At 48.6% G+C, this 18,557-nt stretch overlaps 8 protein-coding genes across 8 annotated transcripts; 2 read left to right on the forward strand and 6 right to left on the reverse strand.

Moving 5' to 3' along the window:
• The first annotated feature begins 442 nt into the window (after nt 1–442).
• BDV27DRAFT_90772 (uncharacterized protein) lies at nt 443–1,702 on the forward strand. The gene has a single exon (XM_032077923.1). It carries the CDS (start codon nt 714–716, stop codon nt 1,206–1,208), a length of 495 nt encoding a protein of 164 aa, XP_031929568.1. The 5' UTR covers nt 443–713; the 3' UTR covers nt 1,209–1,702.
• Nucleotides 1,703–1,993: 291 nt separating this feature from the next.
• BDV27DRAFT_125191 (acyl-CoA thioesterase) lies at nt 1,994–2,982 on the reverse strand. The gene is made up of 2 exons (XM_032066270.1): nt 2,719–2,982; nt 1,994–2,651 (listed from the first exon to the last, which is right to left on the reverse strand). Exons 1-2 carry the CDS (start codon nt 2,796–2,798, stop codon nt 2,207–2,209), a joined length of 525 nt encoding a protein of 174 aa, XP_031929569.1. The 5' UTR covers nt 2,799–2,982; the 3' UTR covers nt 1,994–2,206.
• A 2,418-nt stretch (nt 2,983–5,400) lies between these two features.
• On the forward strand, nt 5,401–7,267 carry BDV27DRAFT_90791 (pseudouridine synthase). Its single transcript, XM_032077924.1, has 2 exons — nt 5,401–5,760; nt 5,822–7,267. The coding sequence occupies exons 1-2, from the start codon at nt 5,518–5,520 to the stop codon at nt 7,145–7,147; spliced, it is 1,569 nt and encodes a 522-aa protein (XP_031929570.1). The 5' UTR covers nt 5,401–5,517; the 3' UTR covers nt 7,148–7,267.
• A 980-nt stretch (nt 7,268–8,247) lies between these two features.
• BDV27DRAFT_125193 (uncharacterized protein) lies at nt 8,248–8,852 on the reverse strand. The gene is made up of 2 exons (XM_032066271.1): nt 8,682–8,852; nt 8,248–8,617 (listed from the first exon to the last, which is right to left on the reverse strand). The coding sequence occupies exon 2, from the start codon at nt 8,615–8,617 to the stop codon at nt 8,453–8,455; it is 165 nt and encodes a 54-aa protein (XP_031929571.1). The 5' UTR covers nt 8,682–8,852; the 3' UTR covers nt 8,248–8,452.
• Nucleotides 8,853–8,895: 43 nt separating this feature from the next.
• BDV27DRAFT_125196 (Gfo/Idh/MocA family protein) lies at nt 8,896–10,399 on the reverse strand. Its single transcript, XM_032066272.1, has 5 exons — nt 10,282–10,399; nt 10,193–10,218; nt 9,950–10,128; nt 9,600–9,883; nt 8,896–9,526 (listed from the first exon to the last, which is right to left on the reverse strand). The coding sequence occupies exons 1-5, from the start codon at nt 10,310–10,312 to the stop codon at nt 9,021–9,023; spliced, it is 1,026 nt and encodes a 341-aa protein (XP_031929572.1). The 5' UTR covers nt 10,313–10,399; the 3' UTR covers nt 8,896–9,020.
• Nucleotides 10,400–10,660: 261 nt separating this feature from the next.
• BDV27DRAFT_90813 (uncharacterized protein) lies at nt 10,661–12,224 on the reverse strand. The gene is made up of 2 exons (XM_032077925.1): nt 11,707–12,224; nt 10,661–11,575 (listed from the first exon to the last, which is right to left on the reverse strand). Exons 1-2 carry the CDS (start codon nt 11,915–11,917, stop codon nt 11,043–11,045), a joined length of 744 nt encoding a protein of 247 aa, XP_031929573.1. The 5' UTR covers nt 11,918–12,224; the 3' UTR covers nt 10,661–11,042.
• Nucleotides 12,225–12,512: 288 nt separating this feature from the next.
• On the reverse strand, nt 12,513–15,077 carry BDV27DRAFT_125199 (MFS transporter). Its single transcript, XM_032066273.1, has 8 exons — nt 14,832–15,077; nt 14,756–14,776; nt 14,633–14,690; nt 14,502–14,561; nt 14,161–14,446; nt 13,730–14,111; nt 13,572–13,674; nt 12,513–13,515 (listed from the first exon to the last, which is right to left on the reverse strand). Exons 1-8 carry the CDS (start codon nt 14,946–14,948, stop codon nt 13,070–13,072), a joined length of 1,473 nt encoding a protein of 490 aa, XP_031929574.1. The 5' UTR covers nt 14,949–15,077; the 3' UTR covers nt 12,513–13,069.
• A 1,049-nt stretch (nt 15,078–16,126) lies between these two features.
• On the reverse strand, nt 16,127–18,457 carry BDV27DRAFT_90860 (translation initiation factor 4B). The gene is made up of 6 exons (XM_032077926.1): nt 18,215–18,457; nt 18,063–18,116; nt 17,968–18,012; nt 17,749–17,826; nt 17,399–17,689; nt 16,127–17,348 (listed from the first exon to the last, which is right to left on the reverse strand). The coding sequence occupies exons 1-6, from the start codon at nt 18,216–18,218 to the stop codon at nt 16,333–16,335; spliced, it is 1,488 nt and encodes a 495-aa protein (XP_031929575.1). The 5' UTR covers nt 18,219–18,457; the 3' UTR covers nt 16,127–16,332.
• Nucleotides 18,458–18,557: the final 100 nt, after the last annotated feature.

Consider the following 18,557-nt stretch of genomic DNA (forward strand, 5'->3'; position numbering starts at 1 on the left):
TGTGATCTTCCCGGCGTGTTCCTTGTAGTTTCCTACACAACGAATTCCTTTTAACATGCTGCTTCCTCCTATCGTCCACTTAGATGCAAGCCTGCTACCATGCGCTTCCTCTGAGCAATAAGAACCGACAGCTTCTGTGTGCACCGTGCATCTCCCACCGCCGCACCACATAGTCGTGTATCCCGGCCTCTTGCATCATCCTTGACCTTATCTGTCTCCTTTCAAAGACACCTGTCTCATCAAACGGCCGTCGCCCTTTCCCGAAATCACCCTGTGCAACTACGCATAGGCCTAGCTCATCGCGGGACGCATATATAGTGCACACCGCATCGTTACGTGTCTCGCGGCTCATCTTCCTGTTCTGTGGGAACCATCCAACTGTACCTTTATCAATAATCCCGACGGATTAACGCCACTGCGCTCGAAGGAGCTATAACCGATTTTCAATTGGGCCTGACAACCTCTTCACTTTAAATTATCCTTTCAACTCGAGTTGTTTTTACTTGTGTTTTTCAAGATGGACGTCGACATATAAACCATCCGTCTTCTCGTTCTTTCTTGATCGCAACGCTTTCCATTTTCCCGCAATTAAGCGTTTCAGTTTTGTGTGTATTTTTCAGCTATCTTGCCTCTTCAACCCTCACCTATCCAGGTGAAATCATCCGTCTTACAACATCGTCAACGAGCATCTCACATCATTATTACGACCCATCATGGCGCCCAACCTGTTCCTCTGCCTCCGAACTGTCTTCTGCCCCACGTACTGGTTTCAACGTGGAGAGCGCATCCAAGGGTCTATCCATAAGGAAGAACACTGGGAATCTCCTGTCCCAGGCATCTACAAATACATCCCAGGTCGTGGATGGCACCTAGTTTACAAAGATGGTAATGAGTACGACGAAAAAGTTCCTGTCCCAGTCGTTTACTGCCGCATCCTCCACCGATACATGTTCGAGTATGAACTGGAGGACAGATGCCGCTGGCATTCAGTGACCGTCCATGAAGGTGCTAAGCCGGAAAGATATCTCTTCTTCCGTCTTGATGATGGAGACACCTGGGTTGCCGGATGGGATGCCAAGGGAAAATTCATTCCGGGACCCTATCAAAAATGGTATTACGACTCGGAAACGCAAACCATGCGCCGAGTACTGTTCCCTGACAGCACGAATGTTTCCCGTGCTAGCATCGTCCCAAGCAAGCTGGGCTGATTGCGGCTTCATGAATAACCCATCCCGATGGTTAGCGCCCTGACGGTTCCGGGCCTCTTTACAGGGTTTCTCACCATCCAACCATGATGGATTCTGTTCTGCAGCTGGCTCCTGCAGAATATTGGTTGGCAGGCTAAGAAAGGCAGTTTCTATTCTTGAATTGTTGAAAGCGAGCGTACAAGCGATTCATTATTTCCACTTTTGTTATACCTATGAACTTGCTTGATGGCTCGACTGTTACGACTATTTGTTTTACACAGCGATGGTGTTTTGGTTATAAAAAAAAGTTAGATAGACCTACTTGTTTCCTTATTGTTATGCGACATGTGGTTACATGTCATCACGATAGATATTGGCCGTGATGATTCTTTCGGTTAGAACGTGGTTCAAGGACAACAGACTTGGACAGGAGTTTAATAGTGGTTTGATAGACATTGATACAATATGACAGTGGAGTACAATACTTCTCAATCAATATTCATTCTCTGTGTGTATGTTGAAATTTAGGCGGAACCAACCCTAAAGATACTTATCGTCTGCAGCAAGAAGTGGGTACCCTTTAGTTGCAGCAACAGTGTTCGATTGGATATGCATGGTACCATCCATCACTTGCAGGTGAGGACCTTTCTGCAGACCATGTGATTGGTAAATGCCCGCGGTGTTTTCCATGCAAGGGCTTCCCGGGTAAGTACTAGTAGTAGGGTATGGCTTATCTCGTCAACAAGATTCGACGCGATATTGATACACTCGTTCCCAGAATTTGTCCATAAGGTATAATTAGGGATATTAATTGTATAGGGCTCTTCTATTTCGGTTACTTCATCCTATCGGATCACGAATATATCAATAGTAGAGAAAGAGGCGGTCAAGGTATTTCCACATCAGCCACATAATCTCCCCAAAACAACTGTACGAGAGAGCAGCCCAAATCTAAACCCTAAAACAGATCTCACAAGAAATGCAAAAAGAAAAAGGAAGGAAGAAAGAATAAAGAGCCTCTACAATTTTGCCCCTTCCTTCCCATCCTTCTTAACCAACTTCTCCAATCCCTTCCTCACCCTCTCCTCCATCCCCGCCTTAGTCGGCCTCATCGTCTCCCTCGCCACAAAAACATGCATATACCCCCCAACAACCTTCACCTCCTCCTCCCCCTGCTTAAACACCCCAACTTCATAGACAACACTCGATGTACCGAGCTTCGCAACCCGAAGTCCGAGGTCCAGCACATCGGGGAAAGCAACCGAGGCAAAGTAATCGCAGTACGAGTTGACCATGATACCCACCTGAGACGCTGAGTTGGTCTTTGCTGACGAATCCGAGCCCTTATTGTTGATGGAGAAGGGGTCCATGCCACATTCGGCGATTAACCAGCTGTTGACAATGGAGTCGAAGAGCATTGCGTAGACGGTGTTATTGAGGTGCGCGTACATATCGTTATCAAACCTATTTCCCTTTTTGTTCATTATTTATTCGGGGCATTGGTTTGAATCTGAGATAAGTATGTATTTACCATCTTGTTCGGTATACTTGGTGGAAGACGTAGTCGCTTCGGGTACGGCGTTTCTTGGCTTCGATTTCTTTGGGGGCCATTTTTCTTTTTGGTACTTTGTGCTGGTCTGCTAATGGAGAAATACAGTATGGAGGTTAAGGAGGGTGAAGATTATCGGACTGGGATACTGATATGCTTGTTGTCCTCGGAATATATTCTTATCGGATTCAGATGGAGATGTCCATATTAAATGTTATTTCCGAGGAAGGATTCAGCCGAGGTTGCTTTTGCCGGAGCTTTCCCTGATAAGGAATAGATCAGCGGTCTTGTCAATAGTCTATATCGTGCTTAATCCACTGCGATGGAATAGACCCAGGATACTCGGTGGAGGTCTTGGGGACGGGAAGAGTGCGGATCTGATAAGGGTTATATCGGTGATAAACGTGAAGGAGGGTCATTAGTGGCCGTTTAGTCTGTATACCCGGACATGGTGTGAGATTTTTATGGGTCAAACTGTGGCATCATGGGTAATGCCCTTGGCGAGCTAAGGAAGGTCAAGAGGCTATTTGTATGAATGGTTTTTATCACACTTGTGATTTAAATGGAGAGTAGTATGAGCTTTATGTTTGTCAAAGTCTTGTGCTGCTCCTTAATTCTAAACAGCTATGAGGAGCTGTCAGTACCGAAGCTTTCCAGTCTGAACTCTGTACCTACAATTGGGCTCGCCTGCAATGATCTACGATATACTCAGTAGTAGATTTGACATAGACATTCCAGTAGAAGGAGAATGGTCAAGTGCAATACATTAGACATATTACGGGTACTGGACTGCAGATCGTACTTGCCGCTTTGAGTATCAACCGCATCCCATTATTAGGAATTCAGCAGCTGGGATCATTAGATATCTATTTACTACCAATCGTCAAGTCATGAAGTACAAGAAAGAGCACGGATCAAGATTTCATCTAGAATCATTGGCGCCCAAAACAGATTCATCAATACTCTGTCATCTACACCTCACTACCAGTTCATCCCGTCCAAGCCTGATAGCTACGAGGAAGAAGACCAATCCAACAAGCATTCGCCGAGCACATCAATTCAAAACTGTCTAAGACTCTACACCCAAAAACACGATGCAAACTAAGAGCACCATGCACATCCTCTACCTCACCACCATCATCATCTTCGCGACTGCTACGTTAGCAGCATCGGTCGACCACAGAGCTGAAGTTCACAATCAAACCTCGCAGAACCATAACTCAACCAGGAATATCACTCTCCAGTCGCAAAGCAATACTCCAAATACCAACAATAGTGCTTGCGTCCAGGTTAAAGATTGCCGGAGTGTGGAAACTGCTGCTCCGTCGAATGCCAGTACCAAGGGAACGAAAGATCATTGTCATTCAAATGGTTGGCCTTGTCTACATTTTTCGTCTTGCTGTTCGCAGGTTTGCCAGTGGACGTGGCCTGGGGGGTATCCGATTCCTATTAGGCAGTGTGCTTGAAATATGATTGATAGGGATCGGGAATAATCATTCTAGGTGTACCCTGGGAGTATGAGGCTAGATTGAAAAGTACTAGGGGCTGTCTATACGAGACTGTGTCTGCTGGATATGGCGACTAGAAAGAGAGGGCAATTGCCTAATATTCGATTTCATTGTAATTAATCTGCTATTGTCATTCCTTAGTTCCTGAAACAGGTTGTAGAGAAACAGTATAACGAAAGTCGAATCATACAACTAGATAGAAATATCCTCGAGGGGAAATAGGCAGTCCATTCCCACTACACATCCGTGAAATAACAAGTGAAAAAAAGAAAAAAAAAAAGTTTAAAGTGAAAGAGAGGAGAGAGGGACATGTTGAACAGATTATACTTTTCTTACAAAGTTCTTTGATAAGGTTAACCCATACAGTATGAATCGTTGACTTCGTTGATCCAGGGAATCCCTTCGCCAAGGCATGACCATTCACCACAGTTAATCTTGGAGAGGACCCCGAAAAGCTCATGTACCGTGGGCGATTGTGGTAGGAGATGAACTTTTCACCCACGGTAATACTGTTTGCTCAACAATATCAGGATATTTGTCGAGTGTTTGTGTCCAAATCTCTTGCATTGAACCACCTCGATGGCATATCTATCGCATTCTTCAGTAAATTAACGCTTTTTGCGTTGAAAATCTATTACAACCTTTTGACCAGGGATGCAGATAGTTACAAATATACATTGAAGGATAGTACATAGCTATAGCCAATAGGTGTTAGCAACTTGAGTCTCTAAGGTCATGGTCAACTTGAAGAGGGGTCAATAGACGAGATTATGACAAGTGCTATCTACTTTTAATGACCTGTTTTCAACTCTATCCCAATGGGATTCCATAATACAATTTACAATGACAGTTAGAGATCTATGAGCTTAATAAATATATAAATGGTACTGTACAGCTTTAGGGAACACACTAAGACCAAGCGTAATCAAAGTATTGTTCTTCATGGGATTGTCACCTATTATGGCTTTCCAAGTATTTCCCCTCTTTCAATATATATAAGGACTACTCTTTGTCCACTCATTCTTCTTGCTAAATGGATGTCGATCTTGGTTGGTACCATGACTGGGGCATAAAATTAATGCCAAGAAACATAAACTTTTTTTTTTTTTTTTTGAAATTCAGGAACGCCCCTCCGACCCCACGTAAAAGTACTTTTCTTCAGTCAAAACCACCGCCCATGAACTCGTGATACCCTCCCTAACTCTTTAACTTGGCTCCCTCACCTCGCATCCTCGCCTACCTTGTGCGAAAAGGCAGGATTCCTGCTCCCACCATGGCTCTCACACCCGTCGATACAACGCTCAAGGTGCCTCCTCCGGACCCTGTCGAAGAACCTCCCAAAGTGGCTGTAACACCCTGCGAACCACCGACAGGCCCCTATTACTTCGAGGGAGGATTTCGCCGCGTCAGTCCATACCATTACACATACAACACATTCTGCAAAGAGCGATGGAGGGGTCGGGAACTAGTCGACATCTTTATCTCCGAGTTTCGCGATCGCCCACCGGAGTACTACGTATGTTCCAACACACCGGATCACAACTACGCTGGATCATGTTGACTGATTACATCTCTAGAGAGAGGCTTTGGCAGCCGGGAAAGTCGCCGTTAATGGTAAACCAGCCGGGCCCAATACGAAAGTGAAGAATGGCGATGTCATCTCGCATACCCTGCACCGACACGAACCCCCCGTCACAAGCCAGGAGATCGGCATCATCCACGAAGACGATGGTCTCATTGTCATCGACAAACCGGCCGGTGTGCCTGTCCACTCCGCCGGTCGGTACCATTACAACTCCGTCATTGAGATCCTCCGCTCCGAGCGCGGTGGTGGTTGGGTGCCCCGGCCTTGCAATCGACTGGATCGGTTAACCTCCGGCGTGATGTTCATCGCCAAAGAGCCCAAGGCAGCAGAGATGGTAGCCAGCAGGCTTAAAGAGCGGACCGTGCACAAGGAGTACGTGACTCGAGTGAAGGGCAAGTTCCCAGACGGGGTGGTGGTCTGCGACCAGCCCATTATGCAGGTTAGTCCGAAGCTGGGCCTGAACCGTGTCCGCGCCACCGGTAAGACGGCGAAGACGAAGTTCCGCCGTTTGGCTTACTATCCCCCTCATGATCCCGAACCGGCCGCGGCGAATGAGGACCAGGCTGCGACGCCGCCACCTGCGTATGCGAACGAGGAAGAGGGATATAGTATTGTGCATTGTTTGCCGTTGACAGGGCGGACGCACCAGATTCGTGTCCATCTTCAATTCCTTGGCCACCCGATTACGAATGATCCGATTTATTCGAATCGGCGTGTGTTTGGGCCCGGTCTGGGGAAGAGCGAGGATAACGGTGATCGGGATGTTGAGATCATGGAGCGCTTGAATAACATGGGCAAGACTGAGGTTTCGGATACGGTTTCGTACCGGACTCATCTTACTGCTGCACCGCTTGTGCCACCGGGTACTGAGGCCTCCGTCATCGAGGGCATCATGTCCCGCGAGCACGAGGCTGCTCTTGTAGAGTACCACAAGCGCAAGGGCGAGAGGCTTTCCGGCGAACAGTGTGATGTCTGTGGTACGGACCTCTATACTGATCCTGGAGTGCACGAGCTGGGCATCTTCCTTCATGCCGTTGCTTACTCTTCGGATGATGGCGACTGGAAGTACCGCAGCAAGATGCCTTCTTGGGCCCTTCCCCCGTCAGGCATGGATGGCCCTCGGGCAGTCCCTGACTGGGAGCCAGTACCGGAGGAAGAAGAGATTGTGATTGGGAATGGAACTGTGCCAGAGGGCATGGAGGATGAAGACAAGCCGAAGAGGGGTCAGGGAAATGTCCTGGTTCGGGGCGTGGGAGTGGTGGATAGCGAGAAGCTGCAGAGCAATAGCGACCTGCTCGAGCTTTCCTTGTCGACTTAGAATTTTTGCACTCCTATATTTGCATAGACTAGATGTTTACGACTACGTGATACCTGTATGCATGGATGTCAGGAGTTCTTTGATTTTTGGCTGCATTATTCGCCGCTGGTATATATGTAGAGTCGTGGTTACCTGGCCTTACATTGATGCATGAATATACTGATACCATGATTCAAAAGTACTGAGGATAAACGTGTACTCAAGAGTGGTACCAGATCTCGGACTCTTCTACGGATCTCAACACAGAGCAGAACCCAGTAACGGAATTCCCATCTAAAACCGGATCCAAGTACGCCCTACGCTCAAACACTACCGCCCAACCAAGAGGGACAAGACCGAGGAAGGGAATCGCAATGGAACAGCCCCCATTTCTATTTTATATCCCAGTGCTGGTACCAGCCACCCAATCATGCACATAAAGAGAAATTCGTTATCGCCACGAGATGATTCATTTCAATTCACGACCATACAAGAAAACCGAAGCGACACCTTGCAGCTTTTGCCAGAGATCCCCATCTCCAATTGAAAATGCTTTGGTATAATGATTTTAATTGTTGATTTAATTAGGCTAAAGCATTTAAGCCTCAGTGGTGACACGGCCCTTGGGGTTGGTAACCTTGACACCGAGAGCCTTGGCCTTGGCGATGATCTCGACGCGCTTGCGGGAGGAGACGGCGTGACCGATCCTACAAATTACAACATGTTAGTTTGATGCGCTTTTCTGCTTTGCATAGTTTGGTTGACAGGGTGGGCGTACTCAGCAGCGTAGGTGCGGTTGTGCATGAGAAGGAGCTCAACGTCCTTGGGGTTCTGGACGAGGAAAGCCTTGTGGCCGGAGGGCATCATGTGCTTGGTCTTCTTGTTGGAGCCATAGCCGATCTATCGATTCAAGCCATATCAGTATTCATTGTTCCGTGGTATGAATCGAAGTTCGATCACCGGTCGCGCTGTGATATTTCACTTCCGGATCGAGACTGGGACGGAGAAGAAAAACGTACGGAGGGCATGGGAATGTTCGACTTGAAGCGTCTACGGACGCGGGAGTCGATACCCTTAGGCTTGCGCCATGACTCAGGCACACACTTGAAGCGGTCCGACTGGTGGCGCTTGAAGGTCTTGGTGCCTGTATATTGCAATCCTTGTCAGTTTTCCCCGATATTTTCAATAACCCGAGTGTGTATATGTGATAGATTGTGTCCCAGAAGTCCCGATGTATATCTCCCAAGTGTTTCGTGAGATTGCCAAGTCGTTCTCGAATCCCTTGACTTTTTTCCCCCTTCGAACAGTGATATCATTCTCCGTTTTTCATCGAAAAATTTCGTGCGAAACCTCCTGAATTCCTCCTTTCCCTGACACTCTTGCTATACATGGGACCTGGGCTGTGGTGGATGTGCTGGACTGGAAAACAGGAAGGCAAGATTTTGACATACGCTTCTTGACGATGGGGACGTGCTTCTTTGCGAGGACCATCTGGATTCCAATTAGTATCAAGAATAACGACAAGATACAGCCCTCATCCCGGTATAGAACATACCTTGTCGGTTTCGTAAGGCCGCTGGCGCTCGAGTTGTCGTGACGGGTCGAATTCGATCTCAAAATTTCGCGCTGAGGTTGGCCGCCCAGTGCAGTCGGGTGCTAACGCCTCGCTAAGCTGAAAATTAGGGTGAAAGCCCTGCCAAGACTTGCCGCTTCGGGTCTGGTGTCGATCGTCGACTGGATTATGTCATCTGTCTTTACCTTCCCGCTTCTCTTATCGTCTCCCGTATCAATTGTTATGCTTTAGTTCTGATCTCCAATTCTACTCCAATACCATGTTGTACATGCTTTGTATTATGCATCTGTTCTATTGCATTGGTCTATAATTATAGCCCTTTCAGATCTGCAGGTGCAGATTTCTATTCTCGCCAGACTTCTCGCTACTAGTGAAGATGCCCTCCATCACCTCCAAATCCGCCAATGCTTCCTCCGGTCGCAAGCGGGTCGCAATCCCAGCTCCAGTGGTAATAGACTCTGCGAACTCAGCAAGCTCCTTATTGACGCCGCGACCTTCAAATGGCACATCATAACCCTCACCATTCACCGTCAACCGATCAAAATCCAATGTCACGACACCGTCCGCGCACGTAAACTCAAAAACGGAATCATTGATCTCCGAGCCATACGAGACAGACAGCACACCCGTAGCGCCCGTCCGGGTCATAACCAATGCATCAACAGTATCGACGGGGGCAAGATGCTCCTGTCGCAACGACGAATGCGCAGCCACCATAGCCAGACCATCACTCTGTCCCAGAATCAACCGCAGCGCTGCAACAACATGAACACCACCGTCCAGAACAAACCCACCCTGGTACTCGGGTTTCCGACGCCATTCCGTTTCTACGCGCACACATTAGCCCACCCATCCCATACCTCCTCCATCGATACCCAGTAGAAGGGGAGAGACACATACTATGATACTTCGACCCAGGCTTAATCATACTCCTCATGACAACCCGGAAATTCTTCACACCGCCAAGCCTCCGCACTTCCTCCGCAGCCCGCACAAACTTGCTCATATACCGCCAGTTCTCGGCCACAGCCCACACAGTCTTGCTGCTGACAATACGGGAGTTGTGGAGGTTGATCAGGTCCTGTGCCGCAGATAGATCCTTCGCGATTGGCTTCTCGGACAGAACATGTTTCCCCGCTGTCAGGGCCTTGCGGATGAACTCTGGCTGTGCGAGGATGGGGAGACTTGGTCGTGAGTATTCGTATTAGCTCCTCTGTCAACTCTCGTAGTATACTGTAGAACCAACGCACGCTATAATAACGGCCGTAATATCCGACCGACTGAGCAAATCGTCGTAACCTTTCCCCGACCCTGCGTCTTCCGAGTACAGGTCGATTCCAGAGATCCCGGTTGCGAGGGTTTGGGCCGAAGTGAGGGACCGTGAGTAAATAGCTTTCAGGTCGAATGCATCCGATGCTTGCACGCCGGGCTGATTATATTTATCCATGGTTAAGGCCGAGTCAAGTTGAGATGCTCACTACGAGGACACATACCAGGTGTTCTTCGCGGGCGAAGTTCCCTGTTTTCTCCGTTAGGGTTTTGTCACTTTTATACAAATATTCCATTTGAGGTTAAAACGTACCGCTTCCTATGATGGCTACGCCGATGGGCATGGTGGGGTTTTTTCAATTGGTGTTTTGTTTCTAGTCGGGTTGATGATTTGTATATAGGGGTCGGTGTATAAAGAAATCAAAATAATGTATATGTACCGGGATAAATTATTCGATCGATAGTTCGAGAATTTAGGAGTATAAGTAGAAGGTCGAACCCTTAAAGTTACAATTCTTATTGATATTAACCGGGTTGGGTGGGTCACAGAAACTAGTTCCTGATTTGGCGGGGTTCACAAGAACGTGCGGATTTGAAGGTGATTCTTTTTTTTTTTTTTTTAAAAAAAAAGTTTTTTCGGATAGGATTGAGAAAATATTTCTCGATATTGGTGTTCTTGGGTGGTCTGGACGTATGTGAAAATGTTATGTATGTGAACTAGTAGAGACATTCTGATCGTTGTATATCTGCACAGAAACACGAATATATATCGTCGCCATGTACATCGATATAGACAATATGGACATATACATACGTGAAAAAACGCCCCACGACTGCCCACTAAGCTAAAAGAAAACCAAAATTAAGTGCCCAACGCCATAGATGCTGATCATAACCTTCATGGGCAATGAACCCGAAAAACATCGAGTCATGTCTCATGCCAAATTCCAAAACCACGAGGGGCAGTCGCTGTAAACACCAGGGTATAGGTATAACCAACCAAGCAAAAGAAAATTAAGGTGAAAAAAATGGGAGAAAAAATGAAGGATGTGGTAGACTCCTGTCCAGCGCAAATCACTCACCAACGAGTGCCCGAATGCGCTCAACCCTTTCCATCGCCTTCTCGAGTCGCTCCAGACGGGCCCTTTTCTCGACGTCCCGACGTTCTAACACCGCTACTCGCTCCTCGAGCCGCGCACGGGCCTTGCGTTCTTGGGCCACCATCTCGTTGGCCTGGCTGAATAATTGCGCGGTTAGCTCCTCCAGCTCGGAACTGGCCTGCGATAATTGTGACTCCGCTGCTCGTCGCAGGCTCTGTTCGCGATCTAGCGCATTTTGCAGCTCGGCTGTGTGGTCTGGGCTGGGTTGCCGCGACGGAGGCTGGGAGACGGGTTGCGCGGGTGTTTGGGTCGGGGATGTGTTGCTGGGTCCACGAGAATGGAGAAAGGATGTGAGAGTCGATAGACGACCTTGCGAATTAGAAGGAGGTGATAGGGGTCGGTTTATTTCGTTTGAGGACGTAGATGATATAGAGGAGCCATTTCGCGAAGTATATGTGGAGGCCTGGGTCCGGAGATGATCGTGCTCATACTCGGCGACTTTCTCGGCTGCCAAGAGAGATTACAGTCAGTATAGAACATCTCGTGTGTGTGTGTGTGTGTGTGTGTGTGTGTGTGTGTGTGTGTGTGTGTAAAGCCATAATGACCATTGAAGCATATCATGATGTGGTTTTATTTACCTGTTTGGGCAGCCTGGACACTCAAAAAGCTAATCTGCCGCTCCAATTCCTTGATCCTCCTCTGGTCAGCGGCGTGCTCTTGTACTAGAGTCGTCTCCTGGCCACAGGTTGGACAGTTCTTTCCGGGAATTAAACCCGTCGCGTTTATTGTGGGAAGCATGCCGACCAGCGTGGTCGATGTGAGGGCGGCAGTGGTCGTTGTGGTCGACATCTTGCGTCTTTCATGAATCGCCGACAGACTTGAAGATGACAGCGCAAGTCGGGTAGGAAATTGGGTTAGGGAAATGAGAAGGATCTCGTGTCGCAGAAATTGAAGTAAGAGTTTCAGAGAACGGGACAAACCAGTTAAATAGAAACAGATGGCTAAATGTTAGTGACACACACACACACGCATCACTTCCAAACAGGGAAGAATGACAGGAAGGGTGCCAGCCGTAGGATTTCCAGAAGGATAAGAAAGGGTTCTGTCGACAAACAGATGGAATAAATGTAATGATGGCGGGTAAGCAAGTGTGGAGTTACCGACGTTAGGCGCCTTGTGTCTGTTGTATTGCTGATGTATTGTTTACTTGTATTCTAATCTATTCTTAGTATTTGGGGGTGGATTTATTGGGAAAGGGACAATCCAACCACCGTCATATCATACATGGGACCTGACTTACTAGTGAGTTCCTTCCAATCCAGGTCAATAATATCGGTATTTAACATGATCGTCTCTCGGGCAATCGCACCATCTCATCCTGCTTCCCCAGATCTAAATCATAGATTGTCGCTTGAGCAGATGCCAGACACACGTGTGTGGATCCCTTTAGTCCCCGCATGTTTGTGATGGGTCATTTCGTAAATCCAACGACTTGACTTCTTCCACTGCGGACAGGAATCTAGAAAAGCTGGCCTACAATCTGATTGTTCTGAAGGGACATTACTTCTCCGGTCTTTGTCTTCAAAGGAGGTAACTTCCTGGAAGTAATTCCTCCTTACAAGGAGACTTCCTAACGTCCAACCTTGCGGTCCTTCACCCCCTTGCAACCGTTGTTCCCGCCATCTCTCCAACAACCCGCCGTTATCTCCTGGGAAACACATACCAGCCATTAGTTATACGTAGTCACTATGTATCCATTTTCCCCTTACGTGAGGATCTGGCATTCTTCAGGGAAACTTTGTTTTGTTCCTGGATGAAGGGAGCCTTTATCGGCTGGTGATTAGTATCATGCAAGTCTACTGGGTATATACTTTCGTCCCGAGAAGCCGCCACCACGATCTGCATTGGTTGAAAACCAAGTTCAAGAACTGTCATTATACCCTCATTGATAGAAAAATTTGTTCGTATATGACAAAATACCGAAAATTAGCCAACACAAGGCTATGTTTGTTTTCTGAAACACCCCAGAACCTTTCTATCTGAGAAGCCGATAACCACGGCAGTGACGCCACTCATCGTTCCAAAGACGCTCACCATCGTCACCCACCCACCCCGATCACTCAGGAGCCCCGCGATCAATGGCCCCAATACCTGGCCACCCGACCAGGCGACATTGAACAGTCCATACGCTTGCCCCATGCCTCCTTGACTCCCAAAGATTCCCGGCGATTCCTTCTCATGTCGCTCAACGACCAGACTGACTTCCGTCATGAGGGACACCATCTGAAGGGTCGATGCAATACCTGCGATGAATAGAAATATATAAAGGAGAACTTGGTCTTGTGTCGTGTCATGTGTGATGAGCCGAAGGAGGAAAAACGTAGGGAAATCCAGCAGGAACCCAAGGAACGCAATTGTTCGGGATCCGTAACGGTCAACAGCATCGCCTGTTCAAATCAGTTAAAATGCAATCGACATTCGGCTTGCTGGTCACCAAACCTACCGACTAGAGGAGAAAAGAAGGATGGCGCGAACAACGGCAGGAAACAGACTCCGACCCAAAAGGGATCCCAGTTGAATGTCTCCATCACATGAAGCGGAAGCACCTACAGCTACTGGTTAACAAAGCATTCAAGACAGTGTGACTAGGGCCCCGCATACGGTGTCGAAAGAAGACCACAAAATGGCATCGACTATAGTCGCTCCAAAAAAGAGCAACACGCTGCTAGAGCACATCAAACGTACGATAGGTGGCATAGAAGATGTCCTTCCGCTCGCAATTGGCTCGCCACTGGTCTCCGGCCAACAAACGGAATGACGGGGATCGATCGATACTTCAGAGCAATCCTGTCGGGTGGCTTGGTACACGCCATTGCCAGTTTCGTCCGCCCTGCGAAGCAACCCCTCTGTTTCATTAGCGATCTCTGGCTGAGTCCATTTTAAGGCGGTTTTTTGCTCGATCATGATAAGTCGAAGGAGGATATCCAGGACGACTAGTCCGACAGCGATCGTAAATACGGCATCGTAACTTATCCGCGATAGCCTATACGGGTCAGCGAGGTAAGGGCATCTTTATTCAACACATAACTTACACGACCCCTCCGATGAAAGGACCAAAAACAGTTCCCACTGTCATAGACATGGAGACATATCCCATAGCCGCTCCAACCTGGTCCTTTCCCACCGTATCCACAACAAGAGCCATGCCGACCGTCCAGACGACTGCCGCAGACAAGCCCTGCAGGACTCGCGCAATGACCAACGAAGAGAGTGTCCGGGCAATCCAGAACATGATAGTCGAACCACCTAACGCGAGTAGACCGAAGATGAATGGTACCTGGCGCGAGGTGCCCTTGTCGGCAAAATAGCCGAATATAGCTATATCCATGGGATCAATCAGGTTTGCTCATGACTGTAAGAAAAGGACACTTACGAGATCCAACAAAGATAGCACCCCCAAACGCGGCAAGCATGATAGACATCCATTGCTGTACTGTATAATTTCGTCAATGATTTGTCAACTCATCTCAATCGCAGAGGGCGAGGGGGCAGAAAACCACCTACATTGATCATCAGGCACAACCACCCGCGTTTTCAGAACCACAGGCAGGATTGGAACGATCTAACCAGCCCATAATCCATCAGCACTTAACCCGCAAGAAATCTGCTTGTTGCGTTACAACACACCATGCCATAGATGAAAATATCCTACCATCGCCGTCAGCATACATCACCAAAGAGAACCAGGTATATGACTTCAAACCGTAAAGACAGCCATCGACACCACCGAGATCACAAATCTCCTCGACGACCGAAACTCCAGCTTCCACGGTGGGGAAGCCACCGGCACATAATTTTCTTGGATATCATTCCGGTGCATCCTTTCGTTCAGCCGGGCTGCGGGGGGTATCAAGAACAGAGATAAAAGAAAAATTTATACAAGTACAAAAACGAAGGAGACCCATTTCCTTCATTAAATATAGATCTATAGATCTTTAATAGTAACGCAGAAAAGATATGCCGAACATATTATGATTGTGGTGGGTGAGTTGGCCAAAGTATATTTTTGTGCTTATCTTTCCAAATCTGGTTCGGTCGACAGCAAGTGTGGGATGATTGCATGATTGAAAGGCTCCCCCAGCCTCCCCAAGTCCGCATCCCAAGTGGATCGGATTACTTATTCGGGGTATCAGAATGAGAAAAGCCTATACCGTAGACTACTCATTGGGTGGGCCATGGCCACTATGGCCTCTCGCTTCGTCCGGTTCTACAGGGATTAAATTAGAGGCCCATGGATGCTAGCGATTAGAACAAGCAAAAAAAAAAAAAAAAAAAAACAGTACTGCTCATTCTATCACCTCGGGTTAACTGAACAAAAGAGCTGATCAAGGCACGACGAAAATACAATAAAAGCCCAGCGGCATCCCATGTAATAAGCTCCGTATATGATTACCAGTATCAGGGATTAAAAGAGGGAGAAAGAGCAAAAGGGGAAGATAGTCTTTTTTTTTTTTTTCCTTTCTTTTGTTTTGGTTCACTTTTATAAGCCTGGCTTGTAAGATAGACTACCGTTCTTTGGCTCCGAGAAATTACCTCTTCAAGTCGCTGAGTCGTCATCTTATTCGCATGGCTGTCTCGTCAACTAGGAAGGGGGACATGGCTCCGTTAGAAGAACAAGAAGAATAGGACTCCGCACGCCATCCCCCGATCCCGAACAAGACAACGAAAGGGGGGAATCACTGGACACAACAAAGCCGAGAAACGCGGAAGAAAAGGAAACCATCGTTAAGAATACCATAGCGTCTTTCCATCCAGATCGGCCGTAAAGGTCACAAGTGTATACTAAGTCCATTCACATACATGAGAATCACTAGCTCGGAAGGAAACTAAGGGCAACTAGGAAGAGGGGGTAAAAAGAAACATAGAAAACTTTTCGACATGCCGGACAACGGTAGCAAAGACTAGACGTGAATCGGGGATCTTGACTGACGGAAAAAGTCGTGAATCAATCAGAGAGAAATGGAGAGCAGAGAGAAGCGGGACGATTGGTATTGAAAACAAACAGTCATTAACATAGCCAAAAAATCTCATCAATTGAAGGGAAGGTTGTTCGCAGAGCATTCTCGAAAACGCGCTACCTGGAGATAGCCGCAAGCGACAGTAATATCAAGGCAGCATACGAAGAGCCTCGTGAGCAGGATTTCGCTCTGGAAGGAATGTGAAGTTTCGGTCGAGCAATGACTGCATTCGGGGTATCGTTAGATCTATGCGAACGAACGGCCGGCTCCACGGCGGTTGTTACGTTGCCTCGAGCTCACGGTGCTCCAGCCCTCCTCGTCAGCAGCATCGGCTGGCTGATCAGGACCCCGCCTCCAGCTACCGTTTTCCTTGCTAGCGGCGGCGTCATTTGAGGCTTCAGCCTTCGCAGCAGGCTTGGCCTCCTCTGATTGATCTTGGTCAGCGGCCATGCCACTCTCGTCCTCACCGGCCCGCCGGAGGATTTCGAAGTTCTTCGCACCCTGAGGGGTATCAGCAGTATCTCTACCGTTAGGATCGGCGGATGTGCCGGCCTTGTCGCCCTTGGCCTGATCCTTGGCAGGTCGCTGCTTCTCCTTCTCAGCCTTGGCCTTCTCGTCGGCTTCCTTCTTTTGCCGCAAAGCTAGTTGGCGCCGTTCCTCAACTTCCTTCTCTCTCGCGGCGGTATCAATCGGGCGGGCGCCACCGAATGGGCTGGCCCCAGTTCCAGTGCTCGCAGCCGGGCTAGACACGGCGTCGGTCACAGTTCGTTTTTGAAGGTTCAGTCTTGGCCTCGTAGGGGCGGCAGGGGATGCAGGAGCGGCAGCGGGGGAAGGAGGATTGCTAGATTCCTTAGGCTGATCAGGACGCATCTTGGATCTCCAGGCGTTGTCCATTTCAGCTGCAGTAGGTGCCCGTTCTTGGAATTCACGTCGTGGGGGCCTTGAGCCATCCTGGGAACGTCCCTCACCCCAGGCAGGTGAGCTCTTTCTGAAACCCGATCCCTCGTTGGTGCGAGGACGGCCACCTTCTCTCACTGGGCCGGTGGGAGAGAGAGGACCCTTTCGCTCCCAGTTGCCGAAATCGCGGAACTTGCCATCGGATTCGAAGTTGCGGCGTCCACCAGCACGTTCGCTACCAGCATCGGAGAAATTGTCCAGGTTACGTCCGAAGGAGGAGCGGTCAGGCACACGGCGCGGGGCCTCGGGGGCGGGAAGCGGGCCCTTGCGAGTCCAGTCAAATTCCTTGACATCACGTTCCTTAGCTGTAGAAGTGTCAGTGGGTGTATAATGAACCTAATATCGAAACACTTACGAGGCTCTGCGATGCTGACACGGATGGCCCTTCCCTGCAGGGTGGCGCCGGAGAGGTCGAGAGCCTTCTTCAAACCGTCTACGGTCTCGAATTCGACGTATCCGAAGCCCTTAGGGGCTTTCGTCAACTTATCTTCCACAATACGAACATTCGTCACAGCACAGTCGACAAAGAGGTCAGAGATATCAGCCGAAGTCGCATCAAAGGACAAGTTTCCGACGTGGGCAGTATACGGAGGCTGGGTGGGGAGGGGGAGGGGCTCCCTCACGGCGTAACCACCACGTTCACGGTCTTGTTTCTCATTGTCAGATAAAGTAAGATACCGTACAGGGGGGAGGAGGGATGTGTACCACCGAAGCCACTGCCGAATCCAGCGGACGAGAGGCCACCAGCACGGCGATCGCTGTCAAACCTGGGCTGAGGAGGGGCTACATTGTATTAGACTATGTCTATCCAGGTGGGTAGCAAACATCGTGAGCAAGCAGTGTTAACAACGTACCGGCTAGTAGTCATTTGTATCAGTACGAGGTCATCCAGTCTCGATCATTGGAATAGAATCTGTCACTTACCAGGCAAAGGCATGTCATCCATCTCGTCGGCCCAAGAGCCAAAGTCTAATGATTTAGCACTGATCGCCCCGCGGAGATTCACGGGGTTAACTTACTCTCATCAGCTAAGAAGGTGCTGATGGACATCTTCTGGGCTTTCTGCTTAGGCGCTGGAGAAATGATTATTAGTATCCATTGTCGATAAGAAAGACGACAGCGCTGTCATAAAGTGAGAGCGTAATTATGCCTGAGAGGGGTAGAAACACACCCATGATTGCGGTTGTTGGAAATCCAGAAACGCGCCAAGGGAAGCACTTGTGCGCGTCTCACACGGGAGAGTTGAGAAATAGATAAAATGACTTCCGATAAGGAAGACTGTAAGAATGCGAAAGGTGGCGTCTAGTTTTAAACAAGACGATGTGAAATGGGGGGGGTGTTTTGCAGGAGAGCTCCGCAGTGAAGAACAGAGGGGAAAGTGAGTTAATCCGCGAGGATAATTTTTAGTGATGACGCTAGAAAAGTCAGCCTCAAAAAGTGTTGGTGCGGCTTTTCGGTTTGCGCCTCGACCCAAACCCGCGAAGAGGGCTTTTTCTTGCAACCTCGCTTTGCGG

The sequence above is a fragment of the Aspergillus caelatus genome (assembly GCF_009193585.1).
Source record: "Aspergillus caelatus strain CBS 763.97 unplaced genomic scaffold BDV27scaffold_50, whole genome shotgun sequence".
In the NCBI taxonomy this organism is placed as follows: domain Eukaryota; kingdom Fungi; phylum Ascomycota; class Eurotiomycetes; order Eurotiales; family Aspergillaceae; genus Aspergillus; species Aspergillus caelatus.